Source organism: Oryzias melastigma, linkage group LG15 (assembly GCF_002922805.2).
Source record: "Oryzias melastigma strain HK-1 linkage group LG15, ASM292280v2, whole genome shotgun sequence".
Classification (NCBI taxonomy): Eukaryota; Metazoa; Chordata; class Actinopteri; order Beloniformes; family Adrianichthyidae; genus Oryzias; species Oryzias melastigma.
The window spans coordinates 20,835,156-20,853,380 of record NC_050526.1 but is presented as its reverse complement, the minus strand read 5'-3'; the positions used below and the strand labels follow the sequence as shown (position 1 = coordinate 20,853,380).

The following is an 18,225-nucleotide window of genomic DNA, read 5'->3' as shown; positions in this document are numbered from 1 at the left end:
TCCAAAAGAGATGCCCTCCTTTGTGAATCATCCAATGTTTGTTTTGTTTTTTTAGTTTCATCAGTATGCAGCTCATTAAGCCTCCAGCTGTAGGAACAGATCAAGCTCAAATTATATTGTTATATTTGGCTGCATTAATGTCACAAAGAATGTAAACACACATAAATTAAAAACTTTGGAAGCACATTACACATGAAGGGTCTGGATAAAAATAGCCTTTTGTTGACATTTGAAATATTTTAAATATTTCCTGTGTAGTGATACGATTATATATTTGAAGTTAAAAATGTCCATCTTAGTGGTCCCTTTTCTTCAGTGCCTAAAACACTTGACCATCCCCTCATAAAGAAAAACAGAACTTTAATTAAAAGGTAAAAGTGTTGGTTAATTATTTAACTTAAGAAAACAAAGATTCACCAACAGCTTCTTAATAATACATGATAGTTTCTGTCTCTGTCCTAGTTTTGATGAGCACACTCCAAGTCATTTGTCACTATGGCAACCGCGTCAGCCTCATCCACTGAACATGTCAGTAAAAAGCATCAAGTGAATCTGAGATGTCTGGAAAAAAAAATCATAAATAATAATTTTCTTAAATTCTTTTTACTTTGACATTATCCACATGCTTCTGAACTTGAACTTATTAGAAAACGAGATTTAAATCACTTATTTAATTGTTAAATTTGTTTTAAAATGAAATAAATTGATAATCAAAATCTGAAATGACGTAAAAATGACCATCACAACCGACAACACACATTATAGCAGCAAAACAAATTTTAATTATCAATACAGTCCAATAATTTTTCAAAAACATTACTACACAATGTGGTATAATGTTCTAACAAAAACAATAGTGCACTGAACTTTATTGACAGGGGTTGGCAACCTTTAACAGTAAAAGTGGATCAAAATGGAAATTGGATTTGCATTCATAACCTGTTTTTTAATAATAAATTTGAATTACGCCAATTTTTTGGCATGAACAAAAGCAAAAATATAAAAAAAAACCTAACATCTCTCAAAATATGTTTTTTTTTAGAACCAATATGTGCCTTCTGGAGGTAACATTGAGCAAGCAAAACATCTTCAAGTCAACAGGGATGTAAAAACCTACATAGTTTATTATCTATATGCACCTCGGCCACCAATTAATAAATGTAATTAATCTAAATTCAATAAATGCCAATTAAGTAATCCTTACTTTAGAAAGTTGCTATTATTTTTCTTTATTTTTTTCCCCCTCTTTGTCCTCAGTAGTCTTACACTGCTGGGTTTTGTTATTTTAGTTTGGGGTCGGAGGTAAATGTGGAGATAAAAGAGCCACAGGTTGAATACCCCAAAACTACACATATTTAATTTACACTTAATTATCTGACAAGAAGAAATCTGAAAAACTGATCCGTGCCAGGTATTTATCTCTGATTGGTTGAATTTTTGGGTAAAAAAAAACGTCCTGGATCGATCAGTGAATTAAATCGATAAAATGAGCCAATATCGACTATCGTGAACCACAAATCATGATATGAACCTGAATCAAAACAAGTGTCCCAGTGTCCGTGGTGCTTCAACTGCCATCGAGCCTCCCTCAGTCCCCCACCCCCCGCAGAAGGAGCATCCTATAGGCTAATCAGGTGGTAGTTTCAGCCCAGTCTCAGCATCCGCTGCTTCCAGGAGGAGGACCGCCGCCAGACAGCCGGAGCGCGAGCCGTTTTGATCCCGCCAACATGCTGAAAACCTCGGACATCGTGTGCCTTCTCGTCCCGCTGGTGATGCTGGCGAGGTCCAGCCTGCAGGCGGACGCGAAGGGCGGCAAGGAGGCGGAAAAAGCGGGGAATTTCATGGAGGACGAGCAGTGGCTGTCCACCATTTCACAGTACAGCCGCAAGATCAAGCACTGGAATCGCTTCAGAGACGTGAGTGTTGACTGAGAGAATGCGCTATCACGCAGCAAGATGCGCACTGCCGTCTTTAGGAGGCTGCACGACAAGTATTTAACAATAAAAATAAAATATTCTGAGATCTGATCTGAAATAGCAGATTTATTGTAAATTGTATAAAAAATAAGGAATAAATCTGATATATATTTAAATATATAATAATGTCACCATGAATCAATATTTATGAATCACATGTTTTGTCTTCAGTTTTTATTTATTTTAAGAAAAATGACACAATTTCCATTAACCCAAGATTTTTTTTAGGAAAACTTTTACATAATTCTGGTTAAATATGATCCTGTATCCGACTTAAATCCAGACTCTTTCCATGTTCACTAACATCTATCATCCCGAGAAATTGCACAAAGAAAAGCTTTTCGGACAGAGGAGCATTGAGTGATCGATGTGCATATGGATCTATTGAAAAGACTGAACTGGGTTACATGGATTGATTAAAGCCCGTGGGGCATGCCTGCTGATATATGGCTGTTGTCTGTGAGTGTATGGATGCAGTCCTGCCTCCAGCTCTTTGAAATGATTACTAATGATCCTGACAGGATTTGGACAGTGTTCAGCAGTTGGATTAAGTTCCATTGTACTCCTGGTAATTGGGTTTAAATGATCCAGCAAGGTCTACTTCTTCGACACGTGATGGCTCTCATTATTGGATCAGAAATGTGAGCAGATCTAGAAGTGAGGTTGGCGAGTCCTCATCCTGAAAACTTGGGTGATCCAATGAGGGGGAAAAAAAAGTTAAATATTATAAAAAATTGACCTCCAGATCTCTTGGGTAGGGATTAGTTTGACTTTTAAGAGTTTGTCCTTCAGTGAAATTGTATGCTAAGATTAAGTCAGAATTATTGGATTATAACTCTCTGGGTGCCGCTCTTTATGTGTCCTGATTTAGTTTGTTTAGTCATCAATGACCTTCTGAATTAAACTCATCGTGCACGAAAAATCCTGAAAACTAACATCCCACGATTCACATTCCTTACCTGCTGTCACTTCCCTCAAATCAAAGCTACAACAAAACACCCTTTGTTGTCTCTTTCATGATGCTTTCTTCTAGGAGTGCGTGTTTGTTTATGTGTGCGCACACAAAAGTATGCAGATATGAGATTTGCGAGTGTGCAAATGTGATTTCGTCGGGGCTGCTTCTGTGTGCGGGTTGTAGATTAAAGTGTGCTGATGATGAAGATGACAGGAAAAACATCAGAGAAGTGTGCCGCCAAACCTCCCCGGGGTATCGCCAATAGAAACCACTTTGATTCCAGCTTGCTGCCGTAGCAACAGCAGTCTCGGCGTTGGGCTGCTGAGACGTAGCTTGTTTCGCTGGGAGTTTGATGGCTCTATTCCCTCACCGGTCCTGCTTCACGGCGGAAAGAGGAAGCATCTTTTCACATCATTAAAACCGTGAACTTCAGCTCCAAAAAAAAAAAAAAAAAAAAGCTCATATTTTCCCCTCATTATTCTTAATGAAAGTTGCTTTAAAGGAACCAGCGTTTAATTGGCTGTGTTTCATGTTGGCCTTTGAGCTAAAAAAAAAAAAAACAACAAGAAAATGAGCTATTCAGCCTCTAGAAACAATTTAGCTGATGCATAAATTACTGCCCATGACACAGTTATAGATAGTCAGTATATAAATTGATGTCGACTTTCACAATCCTCTGAGAGTTTATTGCCGCATATTATTAATCTTTCGGTGGGAAGTAATAATCAGAGCTGCACAACATGAAAGACTCCCCCTTTTGCATGTAAGCACAGATACACACAAACCCTCACACACACACAAAACTGTAGTCTGCAGAGAGTACACTGTAAATATTTCATGTTTATTCTTCTGCAGAATGTTAAGGCAGAATCGGGATAAGAAGCTCTTTCACTTCCAGTAAAAAACAGCTCTCACACTTCAATTCAATCTATCTCACAGGGAGATGAGGCGATTGGATTTAACAGCAACAATCAACAAATAATGGGATGGGATACCTCCAATCCTTTAATCTGACAGGTGCACACAACATTTCATTACGCTAATGCACCAAATCCTTGGGAAACGAAAAAGGTAAACTAGGGACGAGGAAACAACAGTCTTTTATTGATGTTGTCTGGAATGACAGACATAAAGGGAAACTTGTTTCATATTTGACATTTTTCTTCACTAAGTGCTTTTGGTGGTAAAGTCCATATAGGTTTTGTCAGATTTGAAGAGGGGCTCCATTTTATTTTCACAAAACTATGTCAAATGTGTTGTTTTTCTTCATATCTTTTCTTTGTTTAAGATTTACTCAAATGTAAAAATGACTGGAGGGAGTTTTCTTCTATTTGCATTCTCAGTGTGGGTGATTATGCCAAAATCTGTCTTCTTTTGTTGTTTTTCTGGCATAATTCCTGAAAACAACCTCGGCAGTGGATTGACTCTTTTTAAATAAAGCAGACTGAAGAAAAGTGAATTTTTTTCAATTCTTTTGATCCACTCAAATCAATTCAGTTCAATTTTGAGTTTACACATTTAGACACATTTGTTATTAAATACATAAATTATCTATATATGTTTTGAAGATATTCATATGAATCTGATACAGTTCACATACTGTAAAATGTATTTGTGGAATAACGAGATTGTTAATACCAAGCAGCATTACGTGGATTCTCAAATGGAGAAGCCTCTGCCTTTCCTGGAGGGCGTTTCAGTTTGGCCACTAGGTGGCGATTGCGCTATAGCATTACACCTTATTCCAGAAGAAGAAGAAAGTATGAGCAAAAAACGATGTTTTAGACCACAAATTGTTACTTTCAGAAATGTTTCCTTACAAGAGTTTGGGAATTCCTACCTGTGAGTATATAAAGCTGTTAATTTTGTCAGCAATGTATGTTTAGGTTGATCAAGCGTTAGCAGTAGCCGTCCTATGGCAAATTACATTATACGTTAGCATCAAGCTAGCGGACTTTAGCTTTATGTGTTAGATCGATCTCTACTTTTATGGATCCATTAAGCTTAGATCGATTAATCGATTTTATCAACTTAGCCCTTCTGGAATCATTATGAACCATTTCATGTTTTAGTTCAATGGTTGTATCACTGGAGGGATTTAAAAAAATAAGAAATATGAACGAACTAAGTAATAATTGCAAAACTCTTGTTCAAAATGAAAAAGAAAAATGTCAGTTTTTATAATTGCTGTGTATATTGAAAATTTGTTGCTATCATTATGACTATATAACAAGAAAAAAAGCATATCAATGAGGATTTAAAAGTATTTTAAATAAAAAATGACACGCTAGGGGTAATAAGTAAAAGTGTAATTAAATAATATGACCACCCCTTCATGTAAATACAGTATTTTTGCTCATCTTGTAAATTACAAGATGGAATCAGTGATAGTTTCATTTAAATAAATCAAACAAATCTGTATTCTTAACACAGTCAGTGCATTCTTTAAATGCCAATTAAAAAAAATAATTTATATCAGAAATCTGATGTATGTTTTTTTTTTTTTAAATTGACTTTTCTTGGTCATGAAATACAATTTTCTTATAGTAATTATTGCATAAAATAAGTAGGTAAATTGTTATAAAATGATTACCTAAATGGTGCCTTGTAAATAATGGAATAAGATACAAAAGTATAAAGTGTTTTGATGGCATTTCTTTATTATTTTGGTCTTAGCTTTAGCGTCATTTTATGGTAATTTTTCACAGACCCGAATGTTGGTTTTATTTCCGTTAACATAAACAATGTCTTTCAGCTTTGAATCACTATAAATAGTTCATTGTTTAAGATGGGATCTTCCCTCATATCCTCCTGTGTCTGTGTTGGTAAAACTTTCAGTCATGTCTGATCCATCCTTTCTGCACCTGTTCTCCACTTGATTCAATTTTAATAACCTGAAAACCTTCTCTACCCCCCCAAAAAACATCAGATCCCCCCTTCAATGGATTAAATAATGTAGAATGGTGAAAAGTGTTTGCTGCTGCTTCTGACAGGTCTCACCGAGTTAGGTAACACGCTTCCTTGTTCTTAGTGCATCGTTGGCTCTGTTGTTCTTGCATTCACCGACTTCAGACGAGCTAAATTGGACGTCTTTGTTCCTGTGGGTTTGGACCTCTTTTATCACTGCATCACGGCACACGGAGAATAATTGTGGGTAATGGTATCTGTATTACCAGAGCCAAATACTCCATTAAAGACTGCCCAGACAAACAGTAAATTATCAGCACCAGGCCTTTGCGCAGTCTGGCAACAACTCTGCGGTGTGCCGTGATGTTAGGAACAACTGCCGCTGGTGCATTAATGCTATGAATGATAATAGTAGCTTATCAGAATTTCATTAGGCTACCTAGTCATGCTTTTGCGCTGGCATGATTCATTCCTTATCATACTCCAGATTCTTTTTGTAACTGAACATCCAGAGCTCAGTGGAATAGCAGATGGACGGCATATTAATCACGTCCAACTGTTCTGGGATGGTCAGCGTGGTTGTTCAGGGCATAGATGGACTACCAGCTCTCTGTGGGGGGGCTTTGGCAGGCTCCCAGGGGTGTAGGTGGGCTGTAATTGAGTCGACTAAAAGACTAAAAGAAATCAGCTTTCATGCTTCTGAATCGCTGCTGCTTTTAGAAAAAAAAGAACAACTGCCACGGCTGAAGGGCAGAGGAGTCATAAAGAGAAAGGATGAATGTCATCGTTTTTAAGAGGCGTCATTGTTTGCAAAACTGAATTATTAGTTTATGCTATGCATGTGTGGGTGGGATCAAACTTCACGCGGCCTAAAACGTTGCTCTTTTCTTATAATGGAAAAAGCCTTTGTTGCTTAAATGTCATTAAATAGCAGGTGAAATGTTTTAAATGAAAAATTGAAGAAAAAAAATCCAACATTTATCTATAAAGGTTAAGCATTCCTTCCAGCAACATCCGGAAATCTCTTTGTTCTATATAAAAACATTCAGGTCCCAGTTATTTTTGACTGGATCCTTTTTATATAGTTATGTGAGCGCACTATAATGATTCTGCTGCTCCTTTCTGTTTGTTTTTCGGCAAAAACTCAATCACACTTTCAGCAATTTCAGTAATCTTGGCATCAAATTGTTGGTGTTCATAAACTTTGTAGTTTTTGAAATATTGAGCAAAACTTGACCCATAGGAAATGGATGAGAAAGTCTTCAAATATCAATATTTCATGTAGATTAGCGATAAGCCTTTAAAAATATTCATGAGCTGTTTTCATCTTTTAAAACAATTAAAAAAAATCTGGAGTTCAGATAATATTTTAGCAACAGGTTAACATTTTTGGCTAATTTAGTTTACTTAAGAATGTTAGCCTATTTTGGAGTTTAGCTAGTATTTAAGTAATGTGCTAGCTTTTTTTGGGGATAATTTGGCATTTACTGAGTTTTTTTAATGCTAATTTGGAGTTTAGCTAATATCTTAGCAACATGCTAACGTTTTTTGGCTAATGTGTTATCTACTGAAGTTTTTGTTGGCTAATTTTGAGCCTAGCTTCTATTTTAGCAACAGGCTAACGTTTTTGACTACTTTAGTTTACTGACAAATTTTAGCCAATTTTTAGAGTTTATTTAGTATTTAAGCAACTAGCTACCTTTGGCTAATTTGGCATCTACTAAGATTTTTTGCACTAATTGGGAGTCTAGCTCATATTTAAGCAACACACTAAATATTTTTGCAAAATTGACATTTATAAGGGATTTTAAAGCAATATTAGCACAACATTTTCAGAAATTTAGGTCAACTTCAGTGCTCTTTTTTTAGTTCTTTAATTAAATTTCCAGTCTTTTAGCAAATGTAACATTTTCCAAATACCTTTTGCATTTACACCAAATCTCTTCTGTAATTAAAGTTAATTGTGTCACAATTTTCAGCAAAAAGCTACAGCATCTTCAGCGACTACATCCAGCAAAAAGCCTTCATACTAGCATTATTACCGTTAATGCTACTTTTCTAGTTCATACTTGTTGCTTATTGTTTGTTTGGAACTGAACTTATAGACAAGTTTTGCAAGAACACTTGGTATAGTAGCTTTCCGTGCAGTAAATTCCACTAGGCTTAATCACAGCCAGTGTAGGATGAGTTCCTGCAGGAACTGATGCTGATACAAAAGGATTTGATTAGCACTATTGGGAGAAAACTGGCTGAAAATTGCAGCATGAATCAAGTCGTTTATGCTCCAGAGAGAGGACTTGCTGGTAAGGCATTAGCTGTAATCAGACTCAGGAAAATATACACAGAGGCATAAAATGTACGGCATGCAAAGATACTTTCTGAGGGGACCAGAACTTGGCAAAAGGGACAAAGCAGTTCAGAAAACGGATGGATGAGCGTTTGAAAAATGTTTGTGATCTGATCCTTTTTTGATATATTCTTATGTTAGCCGGACGCTGGATTCACTCTGGACAGGTGTGAGGGAAATATGTGACTTATACAAGCATTGATTAATTCCTGCTACAGTGAAACATTCACTTTCTGTCTTGTAATCTTTTATGTCTGGGAAAGGAACTGTCTTCTCGTGAGAAAAGGGAGTTAACCTTTGATAACACCTGCTGTAATGCAACATTTTCTTGTGTGATGACGTCTATATCAGCTCATAAAGGGTTGTTCCTCATTCATCTAGCCAGAACTTTCATTTCTATGAAATTTATCTGCTCGCCTGATCAGCGAGTTTTCCTTTGTTTTTTTTTTACTACTGCTTATTAAAAACTTGTATTGTACTAAGAATAGTTTGCTCCTCATTTGGACTTCAGTAATTTTTCCATTACACAGGTGCAATCAAGTCCGTTACGCTAGCTATTTGCCTGGTGGACATTTTAGCTGTAACTCTGAATGATCTGGTGAATCCAGACACAATAAGGGGCTCTGTAGCTCTCCAAAAAACATAAACCCAAGATACTCGCTTAACACCATCCATGTTTTCCATGATGTGGTAACGAATTAAGTCCAGAAAACTTTGATCAGGGCATCAAGGCGTTAGGACAGATGTCGAGAAGTAAATTTGACGTAAATTCTGTCTGGTGTGAATACAACATAAAAGCGTTCTCAGTGGTCTTGAAATTATGATTATGCCGTTTTTAGCCCAAATCAGAAAACCTGTATCGGTTTCTAGGACATAGTTTCTGCAGAGTGGCATTAGTTAATAAGTGTGGGTGGGACCGTTGGTGTGGAGCAAGCCTGCTTTCACTTCCCATCATCCATAACTCCTTTTACACACTCTCCCACTAGCTTACAGCCCCTCACACCCTCAACCTAGCATCAGATGCATCGGGATGGAGTGGAGCAGGGAGCTTGTAGCTTCTACACCACTACCACAAACTTTTTAAAACACCATTTTCCATCTGCTTCTGATTCCCAACAATTAAAGAAATACTCCTAAATGGCATTTTAAATAGTAAAACATAGTAAAAACATAATTTTCACTGGAGTTGATCTTGAAGGAGGCTAAGGGTCACCTCCAGATCATGTTATCTATAAAATATCCTTTGACAGTCAAATTTTAGGATGGAAAATGTAGAATTTGACAGAAGTCAGTAGGAAAATGGAGGAGTAGAGCTAAGAACCTTCTGATGATGGAGAAGTTCATAGATATCTGATAGAGGTTTCCACTCAGGTGCTTTTGACAGCCAGCCAGGATTAGGTGGAAATGAGGAGCCAGAGGAGAAGACTGTCTGAAATGCAGGATGACAGAGACATAATGAAATTTGAGGGAGAAGATCTGAAAAATGAGGGGTTCAGAGAACACTGGGAGGAGGGTCATGGTCAGGGGGGGTTGAGAATTAGGTGAGGCTGGCAGTGTGAGAAATGACAAGTAATAAAAAGATTAGAGCGCTCCACATTTCACAGGATTTGGGAATGTTCCTCAATGTACCCAGAATCCTTCAGTTTGTCGGGTGTGTAATGAAGAAGTCTTTAAATGATGGGAGGAGCCACGTTTTAACCTTGTTTCTGTGTCTGACTCTCATTCGTTGACATTGTTTTAGACCTCCCCATCTCAAATCACTGACCGATTCTCTTCCTTCTTGTTGTCTTCACCAAGGCAACCTCATTGATTTTCCATTGTAAGTCTGTTTTTTCAGTGGAGCTTGGTGTCGTCAGTGAAGTGTGAAGGTTCTCAGTGTTTATGCCGCATTCCCCTGTGAGCTGTAGTTTTTGTTTTTTTCTTTTTAATTCCCCACAGGGCCCCCAAAGACACAAGGGTTGGTTTTATTTATAGATCCGACTGTAGCAGGACTGTACAGATAAATTACGGGCTAAGTGGTATTTTCTTTTAACTTTTATTGGTGTCTCTTCATGGTCTTCAACAAAGCAAGAACGTTTTGATCGATTGTTTTTTAGAGGCATAAAAAGTTTGTTGAAAGGACAGAAATTTAAACAAGCTTTGTGTGGCAAAGTTTGAAGGCATGTACACACCAGCCCCGTCGATTTGTGTTCAACGGCTAATATCAATGAAAAGTCTATGTTAATGCATGTGAAGCGTCCAGAACAGTCAGGGTCAAGTGTTGCAACGAGCTTAACGTCCAGATGCGGGATCTACATAAAAACAGTTGTTCATTAATGTAAGGGCAGGGATAACCAGTTTTATTTAGTCTTAGTTTTTAACTATTGTTCATATTTTGAAGCCCAATGAGGCAAATTCCTTTGTGGTTTAGGGCTATGTAAATAAAATTGAATTGAAATTGAACCAGTTGAACCTCTTGATTGCGAAATCGCAAAAACGCTCAGCTGTGACGTATGAGGGTGTCACATTTGGTAGGGATGTGTAGGTAGTATTCTTTTCAAAACACATAAGTGCTACGCAGTTTGTGCCCAGCTGGAACTCTATGAAACCGAGTCCTTCATGTATTGGAATAGAGATGTGAGAGAAAAAGCCTGGAGCAAGATTTATGAGATTTGCACCGCTTCCACATCCCACTGTAGGTGACGAACAAGCGTTAGTAAACAGTAAAAAAAACAAAAGAAGAAGAAGCTGCTACATGCTTGTCCAATGCTGGACTAGGCTACATCCGAATTTCTTCACTACTCACTATATAGTGTGTTCGCCGTTCTGTAGTGCTGTCCGGATCTACAATTCCAAAATCAAGTGCCATAGAAATTTCCCAGAAGTCTTTGCAAAAAATTAGTGTGCATTGATGCTCAGTACATTAGCTAACATAGACCACAATGCATTGCATTTGAACAATTTTTGCAAAAAAAAAAAAAAGTTTAAATTTTTTTTTTTTTATGAACTATTCACATTTTCATGATCAGAACACAGTGGATTCATAAATAGATGTAAAATGTTAATAGTAATTAGATTTTTAGTTTGTGATATCAGTGATCTCATCTCTGCCGCTAAGAAAAAAAAGTAGTGAGCATTGTATCTGAATTGCTTTAAAACATTTTTTTTAGTTAGGGATTGGGATGGGAATTCGTACACCACTGGCTGGATGCGCGTTCTTGAACGTACCACACGCGGCCATTGTTACATGTCAGGTACGGTGTTGAAGGACCCAAATGCAGGAGACCAGATTTGTGGCTGAAACTTAAAACATTTACTACCAAACTCAAGAATAACAAAAACCAGGAGAACAAACCAATAACATGGCAGAACAGAGCAGATGACCTGACATTGAGAAACTGAAGACCAGACACTTAAACACACCGAGGCTGATTAACTAAATGAAAACATCTGTGGATGATTAACCTGAAAATGGGGAGACTGGTGGGAAAGCAGAACAGGACAAAACCAGATCACAGACTCATGACAGTTACATGCCAGGAAAAGAAGATTTCAATTTAGGTAACTCTGACAACATGGTACCAAATTTAGGAAAAAGATTATTTTAGGCCCTTCACTTTCAGTTTGTTGGGGAGTTTTAAGCTTGTCATGGATCATGCTGCATTCAAAAATACTTGATATTGTTACCTAAAATAACTTTTTACACTTGAATCACAGGTTAATTACTGGACCAGAAAGTGAGAAGAAGATCAAGGCTTTACTTTTCTAGTCTTAATGAGGCTAATTTAAAATTACAATGCAAAATGATTCAAATATTCTTTTAAAAATAAAATATAATGGCAGGTTAAGAAAATGTACGACACCTGTACTTCACATTCTTACTTTTTTAATTACATGTCCAGCTACAGGGTCAAAAGCAGGTTTTCTGAGCCTTTTCATTATTTTTCTATATTTGTGTCCTTTAATTTTATATAACATGGAAAAAAATGTCTTTCTTTAGCTAGTATATAAACAGCCGAATGCTCAGCAGGTGCAAAAAAACATATCTGTTGACATCTTTCCCCAAGATTATTTATATATCGCCACATTTTCTTGGCTAGATTATTATTTTGCAATACAAAATGTTAGACCTATTTTTTAAAACAATATATTTTAGATCGGATTTAGTCTTGGTTGCATCACCCTCAACCAACCTTGGTAAACAAGGGTTTATATCAGGGATGTTTCATAACCTGCAGTTGCAATTTCAAATTTATTGTTTGCTTTGAAGTTCAAAACTTGCGTTAATGTAACAAAGTCAAATTATCTAGTAATTCCTCTGGAGCAAAGCAAAGATTAGATTAAAGGAAAACAGAAAAATAGATGTAATTATTCAGAGTAGAAGGAGTTTTTTTCCCCTCCAAGTCATTTAGAAACACTAAATCTTTATTTTGTCGTATAATTTAGAATGGAAACATTTTGTTCTTATTTTAATTGTTGATATGTTTTACTAAAAAAAACGTTCTAGCTTTATTTAACCTTTTATTTACAGATTCCTCCAAGCTCTGTACATGTGCCTCTCTGGATTCTGTCAGCAAAACTGCCTTTTAGTATTTGATGCTGTGCCTCCGCTTTGCAATGCTGAAGCTCAAAGCCCTGCAGTATGCGTGCTTAAAAAAAAAAAATAAAAGAGGAAGAAGAAGAAGGCTTGCTTCATATGTCCTGCAGCTTTGTGTGCACTGAAGATAAGAAAACATAAAAAATAGGTCTTGTTGAGGGTTTGGTTTCATCTCAAGCATGTCACATGAGAAATCCAAAAAGATGCGAAAAGCAAGTGAGACCTTACAGGAGTGTTTAGGTAGGAGGAAGTGATACGGTACTGCATGTGGCATCGTATGCTGCACTGCAGAAAACCTCGGAACAGCAGGATTTTTTATTTTTACAGCTTTTGCTGTTATATTAGTGCTAAAGGGATTTTACAGACCTTATATTTAGGGAGTTCTGTCCACACAAAGTACACCATGAGGAGTCTTCAATAGAGGGCTTCGTTTATCATGTGAATGCTTTGTAAGCGTTCACACGATAGTGATTCTCCTGCTCCTTCTCCAGATAAATTTCCATTTCCAATCACTTTTAGCGATTTAAGCAATCAAAATGTTCAGTGTGTTCAAGACATCACTGCTTGCATTTTTGGTATTGACAAACTTTATAGGTTTTGAAATATTGAGCAAAATATGCCACATAGGAAATTAATAAGAAAGTGTTCAAATTTCCTAATTTTAAGTAAATTAGCAACAAGCCTTTAAATATATTCATGGGTTGTTTTTTAATCTGTTATAATAATAATAAATAAAAAAAAAAATGGAGTTTACCCAATTTAGTAACATGCTAACGTTTTTGGCTAATTTGTTATCTACTGAGTTTTTGTATGGCTAATTTAGGGTTTAGCTTCTATTTTAGCGACATGCTAACTTTTTTGACTAATTTAGTTCACGGAAGAATTTTAGGCTATTTTGGATTTTAGCTAGTAAGCAATGCGCTAGCTTTTTATTTTTGGCTAATTTGGCATCTAATGAGGTTTTTTATGCTAATTTTGAGTTTAGCTATTATTTTAGCAACATGCTAACGTTTTTGGCTAATTTGTTATCTACTGAGGTTTTTATAGTCTAATTTAGAGTCTAGCTTCTATTTTAGCAACAGGCTAATGTTTTTGACTAATTTAGTTTACTGACAAATTTTAGGCAATTTTTGGAGTTTATTTAGTATTTAAGCAACTAGCTACCTTTGGCTAATTTGGCATCTACTAAGGTTTATTATGCTAATTTAGAGTTTAGCTTCTATTTTAGCAACAGGCTAATGTTTTTGACTAATTTAGTATACTGAGGAATTTTAGGCTATTTTGGAGTTTAGCTAAGCAACGAGCTAGCTTTTTTGGCTAATTTGGCATCTACTTTTTTGGGCTAATTTTTGAGAATAGCTCATATTTAAGGAACACGCTAAATATTTTTGCAAAATTGGCATTTATTAGGGATTAGGGATTAAGCAATTTTACTATATATCTTTCTGAAGTTTAGGTCAACTTCAGTGCTCTTTAATAGTTCTTTAATGACATTTCCAGTCTTTAGCAAATGTAATATTATGGAAACACCTTTTTGCATTTTCAGCAAATCTCTTCAGCAATTAAAGTAAATTGTGTCGCCATTTTCCGCAAAAAGCTTCAGCATCTTCAGTACCTACTTTCGGTAATGCAACTTTTCTAGTTGTTGTTTTCTGTTGATGTTTTGCTGCCTGCAAAGCATTAAAATGATGTGTCCTAACTGAATTCATAATTGTGTGAAGCTCTGGCTCTTTGTGCCCCTCATCTCTCATTAACTGCTCTTTGAAGTGGTTTTCCTCTGTTGTCAAAGATGACAGAAAATAGGTAAAAAAATAATAAAAAATAAAAGCAGCCTTTGCCAATAAAACAGTAATGCAGGCCTTTCATAGCCAGAGTCTGGGGAAAGATTCTAATGCATCAGTCTGACCTTGTGTGTACAGAGCTGCTTATCACTGAAGGTCCCCTCCACTGACTAAACTCTCGTCTCGCTTAAGCGACTCTCCTCTCAGATGAGAAAATACATTTGTGTGGCGGCACTCCCACAACGACATCAGCATTTCGACAAGAGCTCCTTTATTAAGCTTTATTTAAAGGTACAACGCAAAAATATTTCCACCAAAAAAAAATCAAATTGCAACTGTATTTATAGAGCTTTTCTCTTCAAGCACACACTTAACCCAAATGAGCCACAGAGTCCATAATTAAAAGCCAGAGGGGTGTTGAACTGCTGTTCATTTATGGTTTTTGCATGTTTTTTTTGCCAAAGATAAGGAAGTGTGACAGTGAGTAAGAATTACACTGATTTGCCCCCAAAATCTGTTTTCCTGCTTTTATTTAAAGATCAGAAACAATTTTTTAAATCATAAATGTGTTTGTAATTTTATGTTTTATGATTAGTCCATCTAAGATGCTATTATGCTTACAGGCTTTAACAAAAAAGTTTCAACTTACTTTAATGGTTTCCCTTAATTGTGCAGAAAGATGACGTGCTCACTTGGTTGACATGGAAGCATAAGGAAGAAGCACAATTGTATTTACAGACAGAATCACATCAGTACTGATGCTTCATATGGAGGTGTAGTGAGATAGTTTCTTTAATTTTCTTGACTGTGATGCTTTAATTTGACTTGTATGTAATGTGTAAAGTGTTGTTTTTTTCAGTGACTAAATAAAGACCTGGCTTCTATCTGTATTTAGTTGTTTAATTTATGCAAGAGGCTTCACTTTCTTAAACTTTCATAAAGTTCAATTATCTCCTGACACGAGGGAAGCTATTTAAAGAGGGCTTCAGGTGTTGAGGGAATGATGCACCTGTTCAAGTAAATTGAGAATTGTGGTTCTTGAGTTATAGAAGAAAAAAGCTTTTATTATGAAAATCAAATGTTTCATGTCTACCTCCTACCACAATAAGGTCACTCTGGAATGAGCTACAGTAGGGGATCATCAAATCTGTGATGGATGATACAAATTTTGCGCAGGACTACAAAAACATCTTTATTTTAATTAGATGTTTAGTAGTAAATATTAGGGCTGGGTTGATAAAATATATCAATCGATATGAATCAATCTATATTAATAATCGATCTGACACATGAAGCTAAAGTCTGCTAGCTTGATGCTAATCTATAATGGGATTTCCCATAGGACAGCTAATGCTAACGCTTGGTTGACTTAAACATAAATTACTGACTAAATGAACACTAGCAGGTATGAATTTTCCAAACTCTTTTAAGGAAACACATTTTAAAGTAACCATTTGTGGTCTAAAACACAGTTTTTTGCTAATATTTTCTTCTTCTTCTGGAGTAAGGTGTAATGCTATAGCGCGATCGCCACCTAGTGGCCAAACTGAAACATCCTCCAGGAGAAACAGAACAATTGTTGGAGCTTCTCCGTTTGAGAATCTATTTAACAACGAATGCTGTTAACAATCTCATTATTATTTCACTAATACATTTTACAATATGTGAACTGTATCAGGTTAATATTAAAATCTTCAAAACATATATCGATTATGAATGTATTTCTAAGCAAATGTGTCTAAATATGTAAACTTAAAATTCAATTGAATCGTATTGAAGAATCGAAAACAATTGGGAGTGAATTAATCCAGGCTCTGGTGAATCAAATCAAATCGATTCTAGAAATTACTCACTAGTAAATATTCAATACCAACGTTGCTCTTTATAGTCCAAGTGTTTAAGACATATAAAGCAAGTTGCAAAATAGAAGGACTGTCCATCTTTGAGAATGTGGGGTTTTGTTTATGGTGCAGCTCAGCCAAATACACCTCCTACAACATTTTAAAGAAAAAAAAATGTTTCTTATCAGAGAAGAGTCTAAATATTCAATATATAAATAAAATAGTCACTAATTTGGCTACATGATTAAAGCTAAAGAAGATTTTTTTCAAACAAAATGTGCAACAATTTGAAGATTAGGCTTTTCAAAATAAACTGTGCAACTATTTTAACCACATCTGATGCTACTGATATGTGTGACCCTTTATATTTATTATTATACTCAAGCAAAAGAGTAGTTTCTTTTGTTTCGTTTTAAAATATTAATTCAGTAGGTCGTTGCCAAATCCTGTTGAGATCCTTTTTTACAAAGATACAACAGTAGGTCATCAAGACCCAAACTGAATTTATTTCTAATAAAATTAGGTTGACAGTAGCAATATTTTTTCTGAAAAAATGCAGAATAGTGGGAGAAACAAGGGAAAGCTAGCAATGGAGATGTGGGTTAACCCTTTCTGTTTTTATTCATGTCTCCACACGCTGTTATTTCTCAGTGTGCTCTTTTGACAAATTTTCCATATTTACTTAAACACGAAAAAAAAAAGAAAGATAATTCATATCATTTGATCCTTCATGTGTACAGCAGGTAGTTGAAACTCCTGTGCTTTGTGACAGAGTGTTGCCCCGTCCCTGAAACACGCCTCTTTGTCTGCTGTGGCCAGTTAGTGCGAGCTGCAGCTGCGAGCCGCATCTACGGAATAATTTTCTGTCTGACTGACCCTTTTTCATGCAAATCAGCCTCTGTATTCGGAGATTGTTGTGAGCTGAGGCGGCAGTTATAAAATCAGTGACTGCTGGTTAACATGTAGCCATTTCAGGCTAAATTTCTACCATTTGTTGTGTTTTGAATAGGAATTCGGCTGAAATAAATACAGAATGTGGGAGAGAACGAGCAGATGCTAAAGACCCTGTAAGCTTTTTGTGTGTTTGTGTTAGCAGGGAGTTGTAGATCGGTCTAGGCTGATTTTTAATATTTTTACTAATAGTTTATGAGAGCAAAATCTGAATCCTATCAACAAGTTATAGCTTTAGAAGAGGGGATCTGCTTGTTAAAGGGCTAAAAGTATTTTTCTTATTTTTTTTTCTGAAATAATTCTTGCTTTTTCTTTTCTTGTGTAAAAATTCAAAACAAGAAAATAATCACCTGCTGTGTTTTGATTAAAGAAAAAGGCAGTCCTGCTGTTTAAAACAAAAAAATAAAGACAGACACATTAGGAGGGGGAATTTTCTTATAGAGGCTGCGGTATTTTTTTATGATTACATATGCATTGTAGCTCTGTAAAGTTCATGACGTGCTTGATGAATCCGCTCAAGGACAATATTAACAGCAATTGCAAGAAAAGGTCGAGTGCGAAGCTTCATTTGTGCCTGACAGATCTCCACAGGAGTGTTTTTACACTGTCCTTTGTAACTGATGAGGCGCTGATGCTCGGCGCTGTCGCTCTGAGCAGACTCCTCTGGGTAACACGGGGCGCCGCTGACAGCTGACATTTACCCCGAAACGCCTGTCAGTCACACATATGACTTGTCAGATATAGACACCCACACACACATTTCAGTCCCTCGGCTGCTTTTTCTTTTATCAACCAACCGAACTCTCAGAATCTCTTCAGGGATCTCATTGACACTGTGAAGTTCTTCCTGAGCTGACGGCAGTTTTTCCTTTTTTTTTTTTTTTTTTTTTT

The 18,225-nt window shown here is 36.2% G+C and overlaps 1 protein-coding gene across 2 annotated transcripts in view; it reads left to right on the top strand.

The window, feature by feature from the left end:
* The first annotated feature begins 1,564 nt into the window (after positions 1 to 1,564).
* Positions 1,565 to 18,225, top strand: part of spock2 (SPARC (osteonectin), cwcv and kazal like domains proteoglycan 2) — a 40,711-nt gene continuing 24,050 nt past the window's right edge. The window contains exon 1 of one of the 2 annotated variants that reach the window (XM_024296443.2): positions 1,565 to 1,916. In XM_024296443.2, the coding sequence (XP_024152211.1) occupies positions 1,728 to 1,916 (189 nt within the window). In that variant the 5' untranslated portion in view covers positions 1,565 to 1,727. The remainder of the gene's footprint in view (positions 1,917 to 18,225) is intronic. The other variant, XM_024296442.2, reaches the window with a different exon arrangement.